Source organism: Moschus berezovskii, chromosome X (assembly GCF_049115385.1).
Source record: "Moschus berezovskii isolate FMDL1 chromosome X, NW_MosBer_1.0, whole genome shotgun sequence".
Lineage (NCBI taxonomy): Eukaryota > Metazoa > Chordata > Mammalia > Artiodactyla > Moschidae > Moschus > Moschus berezovskii.
In genome coordinates, this window is record NC_142488.1 from 143,466,322 (window position 1) to 143,490,368 (window position 24,047).

Genomic DNA, 24,047 nt, shown 5'->3' on the forward strand with positions numbered 1-24,047 from the left:
AAATATCGGTAGAGTGTAAAAGTCAGCAAGAAAAAGAGGTACAGAAGTTTAGCTTATATAAAATACCAATATGCTAATAAGATTAGCCAAGCATTTTGTCCCACCTCAAATTGTATTTATGATTGGTTTTTGACTGAGTTATCACACAACTGCCCCAGAGGCTGCTAATGTGCCAGCCTGGGAGATAGGACTTGAGTTGACGTTCCATTAGATAAATGTGTGACTTCTGACAAGTCCCTTCCAGACCAGTTTCCTCATCTGTACAAAGAAGAGCTTAGAATACTGTTATGGGCTGAATTGCATGCCCCCTTCACCCCAAGTTTGTATGTTGAACTCCTAACCCCTCAGAATGTGACCTTACTTGGAAATAGGGTCATTGTAATTTTTTAATTAGTCATACCGGAATCATACCTTAATTAGGTCATACCGGAGTAGATTGTTGTTGTTTAGTCGATAAGCCATGTCCGACTCTTTACGACCATGTGGACTATGGCCCGCCAGGCTCCTCTGGCCATGAGATTTCCAAGGCAAGACTACTGGAGTGCGTGGCCATTTCCTTCTTCAGTGGATCTTCCTGACCCAGGGATTGAACCCAAGTCTCCTGCATTGGCAGGTGGATTCTTTATCACTGAGCCGCCAAGGAAGTCCTGGCATTGGAGATATGCAAAGTCGAAAAGCAAATATCCCTCCCCCTTGTGTTCATTCTAAGTTTTAAAAGATTTAGTTGGCTAAATACAGCATAGTTTATTTTAGTTTAGAAATAATTTATGCATTTACTCATGAGTTAACGAAGATTACCTCATCAATGTGATATAATTAGTGCCAAAAATCAAAGGAAGGTGATGTTTTTAAGTAGCTGTTTATCTCTTACGGTGAGTAAATATGTTCAATTCATTAGGGTTTTACAAATATTAAAAATTGTCAGGACCCCTTTTACTACATTTTGGATCCCTAAGGTTTCAAGGACCTCGTCCCAAGGTGATTAGCTAGAGTAAGGGTCCTCACACTTTTCCTGGAAAGAGACAGAGAGTAAATACATTAGGCTTTGTGGCCCAGTCTCTGTCACAAACAACTACACAATGCTGCCACTGTAACATGAAAGCCGCCATAGGCAATACAAAAGAATGAGCATGGCTGAGTTCCAATAAAATTTTATTAATGGACACCGAAATCTGAATTTCATGTAATCTCAACGTGCAGTGAAATACTATATTCTTCTTTTGATTTTTTTTTAACCACCTGAAAGTGGAGAAACCATTCTTAACTCACACCTTGTAGAAAAACAGGTGACAGAGATGCTGTAGGTATTTGGCAGACTGGCCACAGTTTGCAAACCCACGAGCGAGAGTCTCTCTAATACTACTGTAGTTCTGGCATTAGTCGGTTCTTACAACCCCAAGGGTCTAGATGAGGCCCAGAGAGGGATTACAATTTTAGTAATTAGAACGCAAACCCAGGCTTGCTGCTTTCCAGTCCATGGCCCCTAAGGCGGCTATAAGCTGTTGGTTTAGTCATGATTTCAGATGCGGTCTTTGTATCCATGCGGTGCAGAAAATAGATGTGTGGTCAGCAGCCTTTTCCAGGCGTTGACCATGTAAGGGCTGTCCTCTTATTAGCAGCCAGCGGCAACCTAATTTTGTCAAGCCTGACCCTAGGCTCATGCACCCTTTTCGTTTGTACTTTTCTCTGGTTGTTCAGCCCTGGAGGCCCATCTGTCCCTTACTATTTGAGTCCCTGTTGTCTCATTGGCAGCTTTCTGAGCAGCTGCAAAATATGTTTTTAATTTTAAGTGGAAGTTAGGATCACCAGCGTCTGGCCTGCAACAGTCACTCTCAGCAAGAGCTCTTTCAGCTCTGACATTCCCTAGCTTGACAGACTCGGGTGAGTGCTAAACTAACTCCTCCCAGCTTCCCAAAGCTGGACTTTCACTGCGGGTAATAATTAATGAGGCGTTTACTCAAGGGCTGGGGAATAATGTGCACTGCTTTTTTGTGTTGTTGTTGTCGTCGGAAACTGCTTGGTTGCCTAGCACCCCATTCGTCCGCCTGGTCGTCCTTCCTCGCAGATCATCTGTTCAGCCGCCTCGCAACCACAGATCGGCTGCAGGGACCGGAACGGAGACGAGAGCTGCTCGCGCGCGATCAGGGGGCGGCCGCAGCACCGCCCTCCCCGGAGGACAATGCTGCGAGGCAAGTCCCGGCTCAACGTGGAGTGGCTGGGCTACTCGCCCGGCCAGCTCCTGGAGCGCAGGCCGCTCCTGGCTGGGCGTACGCCCCGCAGCCCTGGCCGGTAAGTCACATGCAGGCTCCCCACCGCGCCTGCGCCCGCCGCCGCCGCCGGGCGTCACCTGGGCGCCGCGCCTGCGCGCTGCGGTCCGCAGCTCGGCACTTGCCGGCACTTCCGGCGTGGCCCGCCTGGACCTAGCCGACCCAGCGCGACTGTAGAGCCCAGCCGGCGTCTGAGCGTCTGAGCTGCGGCCGTGGCGACGCCATGGAGCGCCTTGATAAAGCGGCGCTAAACGCGCTGCAGCCGTCCGACTTCAGGTAGTCCGGAGCGAGCCGGAGTCAGGCGTGGGCCTGGAGCACCAGGTGGACTGGCCCGGGCCGGGAGCGGGGCGAGAGGGAAAGCCCGGGCTGACCGGTGGGTGGGCGTGAGGTCTGGACCCTCGGGGCTGGGGCTGCGGGCTAGAGGAGGGCGGGGAAGCAGGTTGGGGCCTGCATCGTCTGCACGCCGGGCCCCTACCCTTCCCTCGGGAGCGAGGGACCCGGGTCACGGTGGCTAGGTGGGTGGATTCTTCAGCTCTTGTTTCTGGCTTGGCACTTCTTTCTCTGTTGTCTGTGTTGCGATCTTGCTGTCTGCAGCCTTTCTCCCCACTGCAGGGTGAGCTCCCTGAGGACAGGAACCGGGCCTTCTCCATCTCCGGGTCCCCTGCAGGGCCCACGTCGTCAGGGCTTAATAAATGTTTGCTGCACGAGTGAAGGCAATGGCAAGCCACTCCAGTACTCTTGCCTGGAAAATCCCATGGATGGAGGAGCCTGGTAGGCTGCAGTCCGTGGGGTCGCTAAGGGTCGGACACGACTGAAGCGACTTAGCAGCAGCAGCAGCAGCACGAGTGAACGGATGGAAGGGACAAAGGGCCGCCCCGGGTTTGAGTCTACTTCACTCAGGGAGTCAGTAGGATGGGGGCTGGTGGCTGAGTAGAAGGAACCTGAGGAAAGAGCAGGTGGTCCTGGTGGACTAGCCTGGCCCATGATACCTCTAGAGGTCAGAGGGTGGGAAGGGGTTTAGCTACCATTTAGTGTGTGTGCGCCAGGCCCAGCTTAGGTGCTTTGTTACATGCCTGTGTGTTAGTCACTCAGTCGTGTCTGACCCTTTGCGACCCATAGACTGTGGCCCGCCAGGCTCCTCTGTCCATGGGATTTTCCAGGCAAGAAGTCCTGGAGTGGGTTGCCATTTCCTTCTCTAGGAGATTTTCCCGACCCAAGGATCGAACCCACGTCTCCTGTGTCTCCTGCCTTGCATGCAGGTTCTTTACCCGCTTTGTTACATACATTATCAGAATTTTAATGGTGCTTAGTTTGCTGCTCCTTTCAAAACAATGAAGTTGACTCAGGATAAGTGGCTTGCGCAAGATCACAGGATTACCTCGCACAGTTAGTAAGTGTTGAAAGCTAGCAGTTGTCCAAGCCCATTATCTTGGAGCCCCTGTGATCTTTTTCACTCTCACAATGGCGATGTAGGTGGTTTTTTTTTTTTTAAATTACTGTTTATTAGTGAGGCCTCCAACAAATATTTATATTAAGTATACTTAAAATACAGTATACCCCTCCTAGACTGATTTTAGTGTTGCTGCATGGAATTTGCAGAAATCTACTTTCAGTATAGGCCTTGCCATAAAGGGGAACATGGTAAGCATCATCTGCTTCATCTGCTTTGTGTTTACTTCAGAAGTTTATCTGAAGTGGTAAACTCTAGATGGTTCTCAGAGTGGGGGCACAATCCTCAGTTATTTGTGTGAGGCTAGTTCCAACTCTAAATGTTCGAATGCTTCCTTTATAACAAGGCTCAATCAGAGACACATAGGAGAATCAGTTGAATGACCTCAGTTGCTTTGTTTTAGAATAGGTCACAGGGTTATACCCAAGCTGGCTTGTGCCAGCAGAACTACCAGCTGTAGTGGGCTGTGGCTGGAAGCCAAGGAGAAAATGTCATATAAACACTGGAGGAAGTTTGAAAACTAGTTTTCAAAAGTTTGTATGCTTAACTGTGTCCTTAGTCCTGTATTTGAGAGACTGAAAGTCAAATTTTGGGGACTTAAGATAGAGAGGTAAGAAGGAATTGAAGACAAGCAGCAAGGTGTTGAGATATGCTCTATGCAGTGTGTGGGGTTAGAAATTAACATGCGGAAAAGATTGTGTTTGGGTGGTGGGATCGTAAGTGATTTTGTGTGTTTTAAAACATTCTTATGATATTATATTCTCTTTTCAGTAGTAAACTTTTCTCAAAGTCAGGCCAGATAATTGATATTCAAGAGATAATCTAAAGAACAGACGAACTGGTTAACCTTCCCTTTCTCTAGATTCTCAAGCTTTGTTTCTTTATCAGATTAGATGATCTGAACTTTGCACATGAAAAACACAAACACTGTGAAGGCCAAGATTTTTGTTGGGGTCCACAAAAGAATTGACCAAATACTGACTTCTTGTATGTATGTATGCATTTTTAAGTTTTTTTACACAATTTTTAAAGGTTATACTCCATTTATAGTTATTGCAAAATATTGGCTATATTCCCTGTATTGTACAATACATCCTTGTGGCCTGTCTCCACAATATCTTGTACCTCACAATCCCCTTCCCCTATATTGCCCCTCCCAACCCTCCCCACTGGTAAGCATGAAATTTGTTCTCTTTATCTGTGAATCTGCTTCTTTTTGTTACATTCCCTGGTTTGTTGTATTTTTTAGATTCCACATATAAATGATATCATACAGTATTTGCCTTTCTCTGCCTGGCTTATTTCACTTAGTATAATGCCCTTTAAGTCTGTCCATGTTGCTGGAAATGGCAGCATATATTCTTTTTTATGACTGAGTAGTATTCCATTGTTTGTATTATGCATGTGTGTGTGTGTATTGCATCTCCTTTGTTCATCTGTTGATGGACACTTGGGTTGCTTCTGTCTCTTGGCAATTGTAAATAATCCTGCTGTGAACATTGGAGTGCATGTATCTTTTCAAAATTAGTGTTTTTTTATTTTCTGTGGACATGATTTTTTTGCATTTTTATAGAACTGCAGACACTCATTCTTGATGAAGATAAATGTTCTAAAAATGGTTTTTTAGGAAAAGCTCAGTGATCACTAAAGTGAGATGTATTAATATGAACATAAATTTAGACGTGTTAAGGTTATAGAGGAGCAACACTTGCCACCCCAAAATGTCTCTTTGATGTGCAGATTATTTCAAACTGAAAACAGTGAAGGCTTCAGAGACTCAGGAAGAAGCTTTGACCTTCCCCTTAATTGCCTGAAAAAATATAGACAGAGGGCCTGTTCCTGGAAGAGAGCTGTCACCAGAGATACTTGCAAAGAATATGGGCTAGGTGTGGTGGGGTCGGGGAACAGGACATGGAAACCAGAGACTACTCTGGGTCCCATAGACTCTCCACGGCCTAGGAAACACTTGTTGACCAAACATCTGCTTTTCCATCTCCATGTGTACTGTCTTCTTCCTGTTTGAAGTCCCAAACCCCTACCTACAGCTTCTTCTTTTGTCTTTACCTGAAGGCGAGGGTTTTAGCCATTTGGCAAGTTACTCAGTTCTCCTAGGTCTCTTCCATGTATCAGTTCAGTTCAGTTCAGTTCAGTCGCTCAGTCGTGTCTGACTCTTAGTGACCCCGTGAATCACAGCACGCCAGGCCTCCCTGTCCATCACCAACTCCCGGAGTTCACTCAAACTCATGTCCATCGAGTCGGTGATGCCATCCAGCCATCTCATTCTCTGTCGTCCCCTTCTCCTCCCGCCCCCAATCCCTCCCAGCATCAGAGTCTTTTCCAGTGAGTTAACTCGTCACATGAGGTGGCCAAAGTATTGGAGTTTCAGCTTTAGCATCAGTCCTTCCAATGAACACTCAGGACTGATCTCCTTTAGAATGGACTGGTTGGATCTCCGTGCAGTCCAAGGGACTCTCAAGAGTCTTCTCCAGCACCACAGTTCAAAAGCATCAATTCTTCGGCAATCAGCTTTCTTCACAGTCCCACTCTCACATCCATACATGACCACGGGAAAAACCATAGCCTTGACTAGATGGACCTTGGTTGGCAAAGTAATGTCTCTGCTTTTTAATATGCTGTCTAGGCTGGTCATAACTTTCCTTCCAAGGAGTAAGCGTCTTTTAATTTCAGGGCTGCAATCAGCATCCACAGTGATTTTGGAGCCCCAAAAAATAAAGTCTGACAATGTTTCCACTGTTTCTCCATCTATTTCCCAAGAAGTGATGGGACCAGATGCCATGATCTTCGTTTTCTGAATGTTGAGCTTCAAGCCAACCTTTTCACTCTCCTCTTTCACTTTCATCAAGAGGCCTTTGAGTTCCTCTTCACCTTCTGCCATAAGGGTAGTGTCATCTGCATATCTGAGGTTATTGATATTTCTCCCAGCAATCTTGATTCCAGCTTGTGCTTCTTCCAGCCCAGCGTTCCTCATGATGTACTCTGCATATAAGTTGTTATTAAATTTTGTTTGATTATCTGTCTCATGTCTCATGTTTAATTCTTAGACCAGGCACAAAGAACCTAGACAGTAGAGGAAAATTTCTTTATCCCTGACAGAGAGTGGTTAGATTTAAGGGAAAAGGGACCTTTAATCTACAGGATAAAAGCCCATAGGATAAAAGCTTGGATGAGGGTGTGTGTGTGTGTGTCTCCTGTGGTGATATGGATGAGGGAGGGTGTGTGTGTGTATGTATGAGGGTGGGTGTGGGTGTGTGGGGGTGTGTCTCCTGTGGTGATTTGGATGAGGGTGTCTGTGTGTGTGTCTCCTGTGCGGTGATATGCATGAGGGTGTGGCTGTGTGTGTGTGTGGTATGGTGTGTGGTGTGTGTGTGTGTGTGTGTGTGTGTGTGTGTGTGTGTATGTCTCCAGGGCTGCTGGAAGCTTACTACAGCTTCTCTGTCTATAGTGTTATCATTTGTGATGATGCATGGGGCCAATGCTGACATATATCTACTTATTGAAAAGTGGGTAAAACAACATTAAGGAATATTTGAAAGTGGGAAAGTTACTTTATTATTGTGTATTAATCTGGAGTCCTTTTTCATGTGCACAGCTTTTGAATATAATTGGAATAGTATATATCTATACTATTGGCAGAGTTTCTCTGGAAAGGACCAGAGAGTAAATATCTTAGATTTTGAGGGTCATATGGTCTGGCACCACTACTCAGCTCTGTCTCTGTATCTCCTGGAGTTTTCAGTTCAGTTCAGTCCAGTCGCTCAGTCTTGTCCGACTCTTTGCGACCCCATGAATCACAGCACGCCAGGCCTCCCTGTACATCACCAACTCCCGGAGTTCACTCAAACTCATGTCCATCGAGTCGGTGATGCCATCCAGCCATCTCATTCTCTGTCGTCCCCGTCTCCTCCCACCCCCAATCCTTCCTAGCATCAGACTCTTTTCCAGTGAGTCAACTCGTCGCATGAGGTGGCCAAAGTATTGCAGTTTCAGCTTTAGCATCAGTCCTTCCAATGAACACCCAGGATTGATCTCCTTTAGAATGGACTGGTTGGATCTCCTTGCAGTCCAAGCGACTCTCAAGAGTCTTCTCCAGCACCACAGTTCAAAAGCATCAATTCTTCGGCAATCAGTTTTCTTCACAGTCCAACTCTCACATCCATACATGACCACGGGAAAAACCATAGCCTTGACTAGATGGACCTTGGTTGGCAAAGTAATGTCTCTGCTTTTTAATATGCTATCTAGGTTAGTCATAACTTTCCTTCCAAGGAGTAAGCGTCTTTTAATTTCCTGGCTGCAATCAGCATCTGCAGTGATTTTGGAGCCCCCCAAAATAAAGTCTGACACTGTTTCCACTGTTTCCCCGTCTATTTCCCATGAAGTGATGGGACCAGATGCCATGATCTTTGTTTTCTGAATGTTGAGCTTCAAGCCAACCTTTTTACTCTACTCTTTCACTTTCATCAAGAGGCTTTTTAGTTCCTCTTCACTTTCTGCCACAAGGGTGGTGTCATCTGCTTATCTGAGGTTATTGATAGTCTTAGTGATGCGTGAACAAGCGGGTGTGGCTGTATGCCAGTTACACTTTATTTACAGAAGCAGGCAAGGGGCCTTTCAGGGCTTATTTGGCAGACCACAGATATACATCAAAACAGTGCAATCTGCTTTGTTGATTTTTCACATAGACATTTACTGAATAATTGTCAGAATTAATTTTAATGGTCCCTATTGATACGCATCATTGTGAAAGCATTTCTCTTTATTGGACGTTTTTATGTTACCCATTGTTACTGTTTTAAGTAGCCATTTTTCTGACTTGTTTTTCTTTAATTGTATGATTTTAGAAACTTGATTCTTCAGAATCATTTTAATGTATTCTGGAACAAAACTTTCCCATTGGAATATTTCCATTGATTTTAAAAGTCTATGAGCGATAGAATGCATTGAACATAAAGTGTTTTGATATCAAACTTTTAATGCATCTATGCTGTGTGAAGACCATCTAAGTTGTACTCTCGCTACTTAATTACAAAGAAATTTGAGCAAATTTTCCTTCGGGTTCATCCAGATTGCTCTGGGCTCCTTTTTCTTTGGAGATTCTCATACCTTCTCTGTACTGTATTCAGCTAGCCACTGATAGGATGCTTTGTGAAGGAACCTCATTAGTTGTTTTCTGTGTATCTTCTGCCTTGCTACCTTCATTGTGAATTCTGTAAATCGTATATATTTGCATAGCACTTGGAAGATTCCAAACGACTTTTTGCACTTTACACTTCTTTTCACACTGGGTCTGCCACTGAATCTCTAGGCTATTTGAATTTTGAGTCCCTGGCACTGCCCTTCTTCTGGCCACTGTTTTCTAGGCAAGGGCAAGGTTCCCAGCATCTTTTCTGTGGGTATTTATAGCATTTACAAACATAAGAATAGTTCAAAATGGCTTTGCAGGCTCTGATTTTCTCTTTGTTTACTTTTTTCCAGGAATGAAAGTTCATTAGCATCCACTCTGAAGACGCTCCTGTTCTTCACAGCTTTAATGATCACTGTACCTATTGGGTTATATTTCACAACTAAATCTTACGTTTTTGAAGGTAATGATAGACATAAAACAAGATATTTTCACCCTTAACTATCTATATATGAGATTCTATGTTCTCATGATCTCTTTATATATGTAAACTGGATATTAATTTGACTTGCTTCTGTTTTGCTTTTCAAAAATTTCATTGCTCATAATGAATTTTCATAAAATGAATTTTTCATCACTCAGTTATTTGTTTGACATCATATTGGTTTATGGTTTTCTGTGCGATAGCTTGCAGATCCTTTCTTTTAACAGCCCCTGGAGAGAAACAGTTGGTTGACATGGGAGGAGGACTTTGGGGGAATGTCCCTTTGCTGGCAGACATTGGAAAGAAGAGAAAATAAAGCCCTCTTTATTACGTCAGAGTCCTTAGATGAAGTGATTTATTGTGGTTTTCATTGAAAATAATGTTCTTCATGTGTAGAAGGTATTCACATCTTTACATGAACACTTGATTTATCACCACACAAAGTATTCCTTTTTAATTGTCTGAATAGTTCAATAAATATATAGCTGATAAAAATAATCTGTTTTGATTTTTATACTTTTATATATTTTGGAATAAAATGGAAACTTTTTTCTCTTGATAGGCGCCTTCGGGATGTCCAATAGGGACAGCTATTTTTATGCTGCTATTGTTGCAGTGGTCGCCGTCCACGTGGTGCTGGCCCTCTTTGTTTATGTGGCCTGGAATGAAGGCTCACGGCAGTGGCGTGAAGGCAAACAGGATTAAAGTGAACATTACCTTTTGATAGTGTTAAATTGATTTTTTTAAATGGTAAATCGATCTGGAATATTGTTGATTTCAATAAAGTTGAAAGAACTTGTTAAAATCAACCTTGAGGGGTCACATTTGACCAGTGTAAATTTTGGTCCTTCTAAAACAATGCCTTGTATCTTCAGTTTTAATTGTCTGAATCTCTCATTTGCAAATGAGAATTTGGAAAAGCTAAATTGGTTACAAATAAGTATGTGAAATTAATTATGCATTATTCTGGGAAGAATTTGATTGTTTTACAACAAAAAAATGTTTTATAGCATTTTGTCTTTTAGTTGGCTTTGAGTTTTATGCTCTGATTGTATTCAGATGTACATAGTGGAGCAAATCTCAATTTTATTTTTCACTGGAACACTTTTCCTGACTATCATGAAAATACCAAGTCATTAGATTTTGTGTTGTAAATGCCTGTTGAAAATTGCTTAAATTGTGGACACTGGAATTAATCTGAGTGTCACTGAGAAATTTTACATAAAGTAGTAGTAATCCCTAGTCAATAGAAATCTTTCATTACATTATTTCATGGGGAAACCAGGCTGAATCACAGGCATTCATGTAAAAGGACTGGGTTTATTAAAGAATGCAGATAGCAAAGCAAAGAGCTAGCTGCCTGGGCACCTGGCCTGCTCCCTAAAGGCCTCTTACAGGCCAGCCTCCTCCTTTCAGAGAAGCTCTTTAATGGTCTGCTTTGCTCTGTCACTCAACAATGAACTTACACTTTAATTACGAGGTTGTGTAAACTCGGTTTTTCCTACTTTTAAATAATGTATATGAAAGAATTTACATTTAAATACGTTCATTTTTGCATACTTACAGAGTGTAAACAGTCATGAAAGTCAATTATTTTTATCACCCAGGAAGTATTCTTGGAATTTTTAATCAGTGCTGTTATGTCCCAGATATGTATAGATAATCCTTGAGGTCCTTTCTGATAGAAAAAGACCCTGTTTTTTAGTATCCTTGGTCTCTGTTCTTTCCAGCCACTTGGTACTATTTGTGTGTAATCTGAAAACACACAGGGGAAAATGCATATTAAAACAGGAAGAAAATGTTAATTCCCTGTAGTGTGGCCACCTGTAGATAACCACTGTTTTGGTTTACATCCATGTGCATTTCTGAATGCTAGTTTGATACCCAGTAAAAGTTTGGTTTAAGTTCAGAATCTGCCAATTTTATCTGGTGTCTGTTTGCATTTTTTCAGATGAGTGATTATTGGATGTTTTCTTAAACAGCACATTCTACCTTTACTCTTTTAACTAGATATTTCATTATATGTATTTCTGTCATTAATAATTCCTCATACAATGGCCCTTGCTGTGAGTGTTTGCCATCATGGATTTTGTTAGTTCCCCTCTACTTTTGGATGTTGTGGAATTGGACTAAAGGAGCAGAGACATAGTTAGGCATAAAAGCCAAGAAGCCTTTTGTGTTTATTTAATTGCCAAGAAAAAATGATTATTGTAGGACTATTTTTTATTCCTGCTTATACTTAAATGTTATTTGCAGTTTAAATGTCTTAAGTAGTTATTCTGAATGGAACATGTTTTCTTAAAAAGACTACAGTTTTAGTATACAATTGTACAAATTTAATATGAAATTGTCAAATACTCCAGTTTGAATCTAATGTACTATAAGGTAGATTTCTAGATGGTCCCCTCTTTAGATGTCTTGTTGTACTTAGAATTTGACCACTTAATTTCTTTTTCTATAATGCCAAGGTTTTTCTTCTACTTTTGGATTCTTAAGCTATTTTTAAAATATTGATGTCCAGTGTTGGATTATTTTGATTTCAGACATTTGCTGAGTAGATAATATGGGTGTTTTTCTGCAAGTATTTAAACTAGGGATTCATGCAAAAGCAGTGTAATTTCCTCTTGGAACTAGTACCAAGCATTTGAAAGTTAGACTTGGATGCTAAGGTTGATATATGGAATTATTACAATAAAAACTTGCTTTCAAACCAGTTAATATTTTCTTAAGGTTTTAACTGTTAACTCACTAGTTTGCTACTGTTGAAATAATATGGTATATGACAAATAGATTTATTTTTCAAGATGTCTCAGTGATTTCCTCTTGTACAATGTACATACTTCAGGATGTATAGAAAGAAAAGCTACAATTGAGCCCTTATATAAATATTATAAGGTAGGACTATGTTCACTATTGTTTGAAAATGGATTGTAAGAATAACTTCAATTAGGGGTCTTAACTTGAAGTGTCAGTACAGGCTACTGATTTAACACATGACCTTCACCTCACCTCACCTCCCATTTTGCCCCCCAGAATATTATCTCTTTTCTCATTGTGCTAAAAAATAGTCTGCTGTAGAATGAATGCATCTGATGTCATTAGCTCTTCAAGTGGATCCCATTTTACATGTGAATTCACTTTTGAGTTGTTACTGAAGAAATTTAAACTCTCCATTAAAAGCAACAACCAACCTGCATTTCATGGGAATCTAACAGAAATATATTGTAAGGTTATTTTCATCATAAAGATCTCAACTTTGCCCCCAAAGCAACTACTTGACTTGTTTGGTGTTTATTTTCCATTTTCATATAAATTTTATACATACAGCTAGTGTACTCAAGGACACCAGTAAAAGCAGTTAGATAAGTGTACCCAAGGAAAGAGGAAAGGTACATGAGAATTTATATCCTGTTCTAAATGTATCTAGTGTATATTTCCTGTCCCCAGACAAGTTCATGTTTGTTCTTTTACTTATGCTCAAGTGAAGTTGTAGACTATTAGGCCCATTTTATAAATAAAATTGTCACTTGTTAGGTCAGCAGCAGATAACTTCACTGTCAGGCACTCTGTGCTCCATCAGAAGAGTACAACTTTATTAACTCAGACTCTACTCTTAGATTTACGATTGTTTTTGCAAGAGCTGGACTGAAGCAGCGTATTCGTAACTTGACAAGATTTCTTTTTCCTTTTTGCAGGGGAAAAAGGGTCACCTGAGAAAATAAATTATTTTCAGGGACTTTGGGATCCTAATGATATGTATTACATGTAACAGATGAACAGATTAATCCTTTATATATTCATTAAAACAGTCTGGAATTCCTCAGCTTACCATCACTCCTGGCCACACTTTCCTTGCCTGTTTGCTACGTGTATTTGAAAGTAATATCTGCATTCCTTTGAAGATGTTCTATAGGTCATATTTGTCAGTTACACAGACTAGTCTTCCTTTTTCTCAAGTTCAGTGAAATCTCACTGAATAGTAATAATAGCAATAGCTAACATCTGCACAGCACCTTACAGTTTGCAAAGAACGTTCACATATTTTTGTTTATTTTTTGCTTAGTGAACCTGTTACCAGATGTTCTGACCTTGATGATAAAAGTGTTAGGAGCTTTAGAGTCACTGAATATGCTGTAGTCTTGAATAGTGCCCTGACAAGGGGCAGAGTTTAGATGCGCTACCTTAAAAGCTGCGTGTAATTATCAAAATGGGGGGGCTTGAGTTCTTTAGTCACTTGAATCAGATTTACTTTTGTAAGTGATGGTTTTCTAACTGTTATCTGGATGGGTTTTGTATTCGTTATATTCTAACCTGTAATTTGTATAAATTTACCTACCATCTGTTGTCATTAAAAAGTGTTCGTAATGCCACCTTGATGTCTCCTTGTTCACTTAATAGTAAGTTTATTAACCTCTTCAGTGTTTTACATTTGTTTACCTCTCTGTTTATACTATATCAGATATGAACAGAGCTGTTAAGGGTAAACTTTTGTGCAGGAAATGTAGGCCAGAGATATTCAAGTAGGTGGGGCCGTGAGGGATGCTGAGACAGGAAGGGTTGTAATGGGCCCATGAGAATTGGTGGAACAGTGGGGGAAAGACAGCAGCTCCTTGCCTTGTGGCTTAAGAAAATTCATTTGGGAGTGAATGGGCTTCAAATACCACTGAAGAAGTGAGGTTGGGAAATACTTGTGACTACTTTAATTTATTATACAGGGGTAGTCAGTTCCTGGCGATGCCCAGCATGCCACCCCCTCATGCCAGTGCCCTGTTCCTCGGTCCTCTAGGCCACTTGTTGGTTGTACAGTTGACCCTTGAACAACACGGGTTTGGACCGCGTGGGTCCCCTTATGCACGGATTTTCTCAGTTAGTGAATACTACAGCGCTTAACACTCAGAGGTTGGTTGAAGCTGCAGATAGGGAACCACAGGTGGGGAGTGTGGAGTTAAAGCAGATAGGGAACCGCAGGTGGGGAGTGTGGAGTTAAAGGATTTTCCACTGAGGGGAGGGTCCAGTCCCTAATCTTCATTGGTTCAAGGGTCAACTGTACTCATTTCAGCTGCTTCCCGTGCTTTGGAGGGTTCCAGCCAGTTCTCATTAATAATATCCACTCCAAAAAAGATTTGAGACATCTACATATCCAAATGTACAGGTTACATACAATTGTATTTATATACAGAAGTGTGTGATGTAAAATATGCTCTGAGCTCAGGAGACAGAAACCACTGGAATCTCCTTGTGGGATTTACTGCCCAGATCTAACCCTGGCCTGAGTCAGAACCTCGGGAGGGTGGGGGAAATACATACTTAAAACAGGTTGTGCTCTGACACAGACAGCTTGAAACCTCCACTGGACACAGAATTATACATGTATGCTTTTAATGCTGGACTTGATGTTTGTATAAAGCAGGCCTGAAGTATCAGGCACTTTATTAGGCAAAGGTAGAATCCTGTGTAATGCTATATTGAAGGTTTAGTGAATTTCCGGGGTCCCTGACCATATTGACTTCACTTCACTACTAATGAATTATGTTAACTGAAAACTGTTGGACAGGAAACAGCTCACTTGGAGACAGCTTCAGCACTCCGAGAAATGGCCACTGTGCTCCTCTGGTGCCTTCCCCTCATTTGGAATCCTCACCACTGTGGTCTTAGGAGAGAGGCAAAAACCTAAACCAGAAACTTAAGTGAATTTGGTCTCAATGGTAAAGGAAGTCATGGAGAAAAACCAAAGAAGTGGTTTCCTAGGCATATCTGCTCCATTAATAGTATGACACCCCTGTCCCCAAATATTTTCCCTCTCACCACTGACATCATTCCACTTCATCTGGGACACATCCTGCTGTTCCACCCATTAAAGATGCATTTAGGTTAACCCTCAGAAAATGCAGGATTTGTGTGGAGAGCAGCTCATCCCCTTGCCCCTCAGTTGACATGTCCTTTCAGGGGAGCATCGGGCTGCCTTGAGGGAATGGATGCTAGAAAGGAAACTCCCTGTATCTTTCTGCTTCTCACCGTCTTCCCTGCAACTGCCTGGGTCTGGACCAGCTTCACTCCTCGCCTGCTACCTCTAACTGCTCTTGGCTGCTCTTGCTTCTGTAGTCATTTCAACACAGAGCAGCTAGAAGGTTTCCTGCTTTAAAAATCTTCGATCAGGCATGCCATACCTCTGCTCAAAATCCTCCAAATAGCTCCCAGTCTCCCCCAGAGTAATATCCCAGCTCCATACATAGCCTACAAGCAAGGCCTCTGCCCTTTGTTTCATTCGCTCCCCCTTGCTCAGTATTGGGCAGCCTGTGGGACCACTTTCCCTTTACCAGATCTTCCCTGCTTGCTGCCATCTTACAGCTTTGCACCAACTCTTTACTCTGCCCTAGACCTTCCCAGGGCTGGCTCCTTCTCACTCTTCAGGTCTCAACTCTCCTGTCTCCTCCCTAGAGAGGCCTCCTAATTTACAGTCGCAAGTCCTGCATCACTCTCACAGCACAAAACTTTGATTGAAATGATCTTATTTAATATCTACCCTCTCTCCTTGAAAGCGTAAGCTCAGGGGAGTAGGCACTGTCTTCTTTACCACTGAATCCCCAGGGCCTGGGTCTGGTTTTAGTAAGGATATTCTTGGTCAACGGCAAGTAACTGAAAATGCAGTTCAAATAAATGATGGAAAAGGCCAGCGATGGGGCTAATCCACTGGCACAGTTTAGTTAGGGTGCCTGCTCCATTTCTCTGTGATTCTCTGTGCATATCCTTCTCAGTGCATTGGTGACATCCTCAGGTTTCCCTCCCTCACGAGAACAAAATGATTGTAGCCGTTCCTGGGCTTCACCAGCACACTGCCGACAGTCATCAAACCTGCGAACAACCCTCTGGGCTTTACTCTGGACTGACTCAGGTAAAACCATCAGTGAAACGATCACTTTGGTCATGCAATGCCAAGCATTGGTGAGTTTGTGCCTGGACAAGTGCCCAGTCCCAAACCAATCACTTGGAGATGATGCTGGTTAACTCAGTCCACTCAGTGCCCACCCCTGGGAGAGGTTTGATGGGGTGGGGGTGGTGGGGTTTGATGCTGGTAAGGCTCCCAGCAATGTTGGCTGCAGAGTTCCACCAATTTCTTAACTGGATGAGGCAATGCACAAGTTCAGGTCTGGCGCATTAACATGCACAAAAACGAATGGAGGGGAGGTGGGCAGGAGACTCAAAAGGGAGGGGATTTATTCTAGAACATCGTATGGAAAAACCTGAATGAACTTCTTGGCCAACTTTATATGCATATATACAGCTGATTCACTTCGTTGTACAGCAGAAACTGACACAACATTGTAATGCAAATACACCCCAATTATAATTTTTTTTAAGAACGCAGAATGAGAATAGAAACAGAATCTGATTTTCTCAGCTATGTGTAAACTATACAAATATATATTTAAAAGAAAAATGTATGTGGCATAGCCAGACTTTGTTATTTTACAAATATTCACAATAGAAAATGAAAATATTTTGGGACTGTGAAAAAGGAAGTCTGTTCACATTTCTCTATTCCATTTCTTTTTGAAAAAATTGGATGTAGGACAGATTGAGAGTATTGTGCCTCATTTCCCCCTAGTATTTCTACTGCTCTTAGATAGAGAGTCCTCATCCTCCACACTTTGCTCACTCTTCACTCCCAGTCCACCTTGATCCCAACTTGAATCGTTCAGTCGTATCTGACTCTTTGCGACCCCATGGACTATACAGTCCATGGAATTCTCCGGGTCAGAATACTGGAGTGGGTAGCCTTCTCCTTCTCCAGGGGATCTTCCCAACCTAGGGAGTGAAACCAGGTCTCCTGCATTGCAAGCGGATTCTTTACCAGCTGAGCCAGAAGGGAAGCCCAAGGATGCTGGAGTGGGTAGCCTCTTCCTTCTCCAGCAGATCTTCCTGACCCAGGAATCAAACCAGGGTCTCCTGCATTGCAGGCGGATTCTTTACCAACTGAGCTATCAGGAAAGCCGCAACTAGAATTAAGGTTACGTAAAAATTGAGTGACCAATAAAATAAACAAAAATAAAAGGTGAGTGGGAAAGGAATAGAAAGCTTGGTAAAATGAGACAAGCAAAAGAAATAAACCAAGTTCTGACTAACATGGCAAAAGGAGTCAATGGGGAAGGCCACCTGCACTAGGCTGAATTCTAAGATACCCCTCAGAGCCCCATCCCCTGTATACATGCTTGTGTAGTCCCTTCCCCTTGAACTTTAATGAAACCTGCAAATTTATGGTGGGGGAGTAGCTCCCTTGATGGGGCTACTGTATTAGTTTGCCAGGCTACCATAAAGTACTGCACATCAGGCAGTTTCAACAATTCGAAGTTTATCTTTTTACAGTTCTGGAGGCTAGAAGGCAGAGATCCAGGTGTTGGCAGGGTTGATTCCTTCTGAGATCTCTCTCCTTAACTTATAGACGGCTGTCTTCTCCCTGTGCCTTCACATGTTCTTCCCTATGTGGGTGTCTGTGTCATCATCTCTTCTTTTAAGGACACCAGCCATATTGGATTAGGGCTCATCCTAATGACATCATTTTAACTCAATCACCTCCCAAAGACCCTGTCTCCAAACCTAGCTATATTCCAAGGTTCCAGGAATTCGGATAGCAACATTTGAAGTTAAGGGGAACACATTTCAACCTGTAACAGTTATGCCATATCTCTCATGGGCAGAATAATGTTCACATGTTAATCCTGGGAACCTGTTAAGTGTGTTACCTGACTTGGGAAATGGAGACTTAAAAGTAAAGATGAAATGAAGGTTGCTATTTAGTTGACCTTAAGAAGGGGAGAGTATCAAGAATTATCTGGGTGGGCCCAATGTTATCACACAGGTACTCCTAAGATCTATTCACTTACTAATTCCTAGAATCTGTGAATGTTACCTTAAATGGCAAAAGAGTGGAATTAACCTTATATGAGGAAAGATGGGATTAAATTTAGGATCTTGAGAGGATATCCTGGTGGGATAATCTTTGCTAATGCCTGACAACCTAAATACCATCACATGTATCTTTATAAGAAGGAGGCAGAGGGAGTCTGAAACAAACCGATACAGAGGAGAAGCCATGTGAAGACAGAGGCAGAGATTAAAGTGATGTGGCCCCACTCCAGTACTCTTGTCTGGAAAATCCCATGGACGGAGAAGCCTGGTAGGTTGCAGTCCATGGGGTCACTACGAGTCAGACATGACTGAGTGACTTCACTTTCACACATTGGAGAAGGAAATGGCAACCCACTCCAGTGTTCTTGCCTGGAGAATCCCAGGGACGGGCGAGCCTGGTGGGCTGCCGTCTATGGGGTCGCACAGAGTCGGACACGACTGAAGTGACTTAGCAGTAGCAGCAGCAGGCCACAAACTAAGGAAGTCTGCACCCACCAGAAGATGGGAGAGGCTTCTTGAAACACCTGCCTTCCCAGTGGTGGGCTTAAGAGAATTCAGGGGGAACTTCAAGACTTGGTTCTCAATGGCCTGACTCTCACCCCCGGTTTCTGTTGAGGGTGGGCTTTTGTGTTCTGTGCATTTCTGTGTTATTTTAAAAACATGCACACAAAAATGAAAATGTTTTGGGGCTGTGAAAAATGAAGTCTGTTCACATTCCTGCGTTCCATCTGCAGGCAGATATCATAGCAAGCAACTTTCCTTACACTCTTGTTTGCCCAGTACCCTGCCCTGTGTCTGACACAGAGTACATGTCCAGTGCGTATGTTAGGGGAGTGAATGTCATTCCATATTATTTGCCTTTTAAGAATCCTTTCTAATGAGTTCCACATTTATATATTGTTTCTGTTTGCTTGAGCCCCTGAAGCAGCTGAATCTGCCGTAGAAGGGGAGTCCTGGGTGGGGGCAGGTGCAGCCCTGCCAAGGACTTACCCCACGTGAGTGGCAGGGAAACTGCCAGAATATGGCCCCATGTTGCTGTTGTTCAGTCTCTAAGTCATGCCCAACTCTTTGCGACCCGACAGACTGCAGCAAACCAGGCCTCCCTGTCCCTCACTGTCTCCCAGAGTTTGGCCAAGTTCATGTTCATTGAGTTGGTGATATCTGCCCTCAATATGACGTTTGCTGCAGAATGCACATTATTCATGTTTGATATCATTTGAAAACAGTTCTTTTTGATGTCAGAAACAGATGTAGTTTTCATTCTAGAAGGTATTTATTCTTTCTGTTAACCCAGTGCATTTTAAAAATTCAATTTGTGACAATTCCATAATAATTGATAATTTTTATGTTCTCATCTGTTTCATTAAGCTTTGGTTTTACTAATTTACTTTGTTTTTAGTAGTAATTACTCACTTCTTTATAATAACCTTCAGATAACTTGATGATTATGCCCAATCCAAGAGGTTTAGCCACTAGAGTGGCTATTTAAGCACGACCTCTCTAACCAGAAATTACAGATGTTTTAATCATCACACTGAACTCAAGGAACAAGCTTCTTCAATCCTGGTCACATGTTAAAATGTATGTAATTGTTTTAACAAAATAAGCATTAGAATATTGAATATTTAATTATTTTCATAGTGAATATGCAATGTGGTTTTTGGTACCTAAAGAGATCTTCTCTCTGTACCAAGTATTAGCTTCTTTGGGGGCGAAGTCATTGTCTTTCATGTTCCAAAGAATATATAGTGGGTTTTCTGAGTATCTATCAGACTGTCCCTTGTAAACTGCCCAGTGGGGTACGTTGAACTTCCTATTCCAAATTCTGTGAGTTGTAAAAGATCCTAAACAAAAATTACAGTACATTAAAATTTTTTAATAGAGAAATTTTATGTTCATAAAATTGAATGGAAAGTACACAGAGTACCTATATACGTCCTCCCCATCCCAATAGCCTCCCCTACCTTCAACATTTCAAACCAGAGTGGTATATCCTTCCTGCCTCTGCCCCCCAACCCCCAATTCCTGTTAACCACTGATCTTTTCACTCTCTCCATAGTTTTGCCTTTTCCAGAATGTTATATAGTTGGAATGATACATTATATAGACTTCAGATTGACTTCTTTCATTTAGTAATATCATTGAAGGTTCCTGTATATTTTTTCATGGCTTGATAGCTCATTTCTTTTCAATGCTAAATAATTTTCCATTGTCTAGATAGACTACGGAGAAGGCAATGGCAACCCACTCCAGTACTCTTGCCTGGAAAATCCCATGGGTGGAGGAGCCTGGTAGGCTGTAGTCCATGGGGTCGCGAAGAGTCGAACACGACTGAGCGACTTCACTTTCACTTTTCACTTTCATGCATTGGAGAAGGAAATGGCAGCCCACTCCAGTGTTCTTGCCTGGAGAATCCCAGAGACGGCGGAGCCTGGTGGGCTACCATCTATGGGGTTGTACAGAGTCGGACACGACTGAAGTGACTTAGCAGTAGCAGATAGACTACAGTTTGCCCATTCGCCCACTGAAGGACATCTTGGGTGTTTCCAAGTTTTGCCAGTTATAAATAAGGCTGAAATAAGCACATGAGTGCATGCTTGTGTGGAAATAAATTTTCAACTCCTTTGGGTAAATACAAAAGCATGCAATTGCTCGTTTGTATGGTTAGAGTATGTTTGGCTTTGTAAGAAACTGCCAAACTGTCTCCCAGAGTGGCGGTACCGTTTTGCATTTCCAGCAGTAATGAATGAGAGTTCCTGTTGCTCCACATCCTTTCCAGCATCTGGTGTTTCTGTTTTAGATTTTGGCTCTTCTAATAAGTGTGCAGTGGTATCTCATTGTGGTTTTACTTTGCAGCTCCCTAATGACATACGATATTGAGATTTTCATGTGTTTATTTTCCATTTGTATATCTTCTTTGGTGAGGTGTTAAAGCACATCTTTATAATAAATGCTTTAATAAAGATAGAAAATCTGACAAACTTTTCAAACCCTTTTTAGAAGTCTTCCTGTTCATTTGGCTGTTACTTCCCATTACCATTAATAAGAAACATTTTGTAAAATCTAAAGTCCAGCAACTAAATATACAGTTGGTGCTAACAACATGAGGGTTAATCTGTGGACCATGCAGTATTGTACTATTTACTACTAAAGAATATTTGTGTGTAAGTGGACCTGTGTATTTCAAAGCTACGTCATTCAAGGGTCAACTGTTTAAGAATGCCCAATTTGGGAGAAGTGCATTGGGCAAGGAGACAGAAGTTATAAATTCTGGTTCCTTCTTGCTACCAAATGTTTCATCTTGGGCAGGTCACTTCCCTTTCTTATTCTCTGTCTTCTATAAAGTAAGGGCAATGGCTAAGATTCAACTGTAGCTTTCTTTTATTTTTGTATATTTTGCCAGTCACTATAGCGGCCCCGTCAATATAGAGATATCTGAGCCCCTTGATTGCCTCACGGTAAAGTTTATATTATCATCTTGAAATTTTTTGTAATTTTGTTCTATACTGAAATGAAGAGTTTAGAATGAGGCTGAAACCTAGCAACCAGCTCTCCTGAAATTCCTCATTGAATGTGTTGTATGTAGAGTGTATCAGGGGAGAGCATATACAGTGAAAATGGTAACCATGCTTTGGCATTAATTTCATTTGGTGACTCACTGACTCTGTCATCCAAGGATGGCATTGATCTAAATTGTGACCTTTTCTTCTATCTCATATTATTAGAATAATGCCAGTAAAAGGGCAGTGACTCACCACTGGAACAGATTCTTCTTGAGAAAATTGGCAGAGCTTTGTCATGGAAATCTTGGTCACAGCGTCTTTTATTAACTTCACCTGGTGAGTAAGCCCATCCTTTGCCCAGCTAGTTAAAAGCCTCTTTTATAATACGTCCTGTGGATTCAATCTAGTCTAACCATATTATTTTGTTGATGCTCTCCTCTTCTGGCTGTCATTTAGGCTTTGAAGGCACAAAGTAATTTTTCACCAAATCAGTTGTTAATTGTCATCACCTCTGTAATTTGAAGGGGCTTAGGGGGCTTGTTTTGCACTCTAGACTAGTTTTCACACAAAGTTTGTGGAGACAAACCCCTTTATGGATGTATATTAATTGTGTGTCTGTACTTGTAGAAGTGGATACTTGATGACAAGAGTGTTGAAATTACTGTATTTTCAGTTTCCAAATGAGCACATTAGGAGTTTGGGTATTAAAAATAAGACCTTGTAATTAGACACAGTTTGCTTATTATGTCAATGTACCCTGGTCTTATTCAATTATATGTCATGGCAATATTTAACAAGTATAATAATTATCACTTGTGTTTAATTTAATCCACATTTCTCTAGCCTACCAAATTCTAGAAGGCCATTGGGCATCACTGGTTCTATTCCTCCAACAGAAAATTGCACATACTTGAAAACTTGGTAAATACCTTACACAACTAGAAGCAACCATCACGTGATCATCTGGTCTCCCTCTTCATTGTGTAGTTGAGGCCTAGAAGCGGGTAAGTATAATCGCTTGCTGAAGGTCACACAGCAAGCCATGGAAAAGATGAGACAACACTCAGTTCCCCAGCTCCCAGACCAGCCTCTTGGGATCACAGTAGTCCCTCTGAATCAGAGTCTCTGGGGATAATGGTGAGTGTTCAAGAGAGTGTTAAATGATATTCTGTACCATGTGCTTGAGATGCCTGTAACATTGCTTTTCCACGTGGTCGCAGCATGTAAGGGCTGGGACTCAAAGCAGGTAAATGAAGATATTTTTAAAATTCCTCTCTATGGTCCCTCTTGATCTTACCATTTAAGTCTCCTTAACTGTGAGGGAAATTATAGATGAAGGACCAACTTCCCCCCAAGCTGGGGAACTGCTGGGTGAATTGTGACTTAGTCACAGAATGGCAAGACTGAATGAACCAACTTTACATGTATTTATATAAACATGGATAATATTGAGGGGGAAAAAGGAAGTTGAAAATATACACACACATATATATGAAGACAGTTGTATTCTGGACATATTTGGAAGGATGAGTCAAATGGACTGGGTGTTAGGGAAATCATTGAATCAAGCAGGACCTCAAGGTTTCTGGCTGGGACAACTAAGAGTCATTCCAGGAAATGGGGCAAATGCAGTTTGGTGTAGACATGAGAAGAGTCTCAATGTCCTGTTTCACCATATTTTCAGGTAATAGAGGTGAGAAAATAAAGCCGAGGCAGTTTTTGCTTAAAAGAGCTATAACTCAGAGTGATATGTTTCTACTCTGAAGAAATAGTTGTTACCAAAACAGATTCATTTTGCCCAGACATACAGCAAGCCAAAACACTGACACCAAGGTTTGCAACAAACAGAGGGTTTATTCGAGAGGCAGCCAAGCAAGGAGATGGGAGAACAAGTCTAAGGTCCACCTCCCTGAAGGCCAGGGGCCTCAGGGCATTTATGGGATACAGAATAAAGAAGCAGGGTAATCTGAGAATGGGAAGCAAGGGACAAGGTGATTGAGGAAAAAAGTGTGGGAAAAAAAGCTGTTCAGGGCAGGTATAACTAAGCTCCAGGCCTCTGCCTGTTCAAAAATGGAGGCACTTAGCAGGATTTGAGGGTGGAGTTTTTGGCCCTATGACGTCAAAAGGTTCCAGTTGGAGGGTCAGTGGTCCTATCTAGTCTTAACTCACTCAGCTCCAGTTAGATATGGCTGACTCCAAGTTCCTGGAAAACAACGTAGGCAAACATATTATTTAGGCTACCTGCCACTTGGAGGACCTGCCACTTGGAGGACCTGTAGCCACAATTAAAATG

At 42.0% G+C, this 24,047-nt stretch overlaps 1 protein-coding gene and 1 long non-coding RNA gene across 8 annotated transcripts in view; both read left to right on the top strand.

Annotated features, from left to right (window-relative positions):
* The first annotated feature begins 1,650 nt into the window (after positions 1–1,650).
* Positions 1,651–13,714, top strand: VMA21 (vacuolar ATPase assembly factor VMA21). Of its 4 annotated transcripts, none has more exons than XM_088833722.1 (4): positions 1,651–1,881; positions 2,030–2,289; positions 9,214–9,323; positions 9,572–9,892. In XM_088833722.1, the coding sequence occupies exons 2-4, from the start codon at positions 2,180–2,182 to the stop codon at positions 9,658–9,660; spliced, it is 309 nt and encodes a 102-aa protein (XP_088689848.1). In that variant the 5' UTR covers positions 1,651–1,881; positions 2,030–2,179; the 3' UTR covers positions 9,661–9,892. The 4 variants fall into 4 exon arrangements, with proteins under 4 accessions (XP_088689848.1, XP_088689846.1, XP_088689849.1 ...); XM_088833720.1 differs by lacking the exon at positions 9,572–9,892 and adding an exon at positions 9,907–13,714 and having other exon boundaries at positions 1,677–1,881; XM_088833721.1 differs by lacking the exons at positions 1,651–1,881; positions 2,030–2,289; positions 9,572–9,892 and adding exons at positions 2,398–2,543; positions 4,606–4,708; positions 9,907–13,714.
* Positions 13,715–21,391: 7,677 nt separating this feature from the next.
* The window catches only part of LOC148773521 (uncharacterized), a 50,822-nt gene continuing 48,166 nt past the window's right edge, over positions 21,392–24,047 (top strand). For 3 of the 4 annotated variants that reach the window (XR_016036900.1, XR_016036899.1, XR_016036901.1), the window contains exons 1-2: positions 21,975–22,090; positions 22,598–22,758. This is a non-coding gene — a long non-coding RNA (uncharacterized LOC148773521). Of the gene's footprint in view, positions 22,091–22,597; positions 22,759–24,047 lie in introns of all 4 variants that reach the window. The other variant, XR_016036902.1, reaches the window with a different exon arrangement.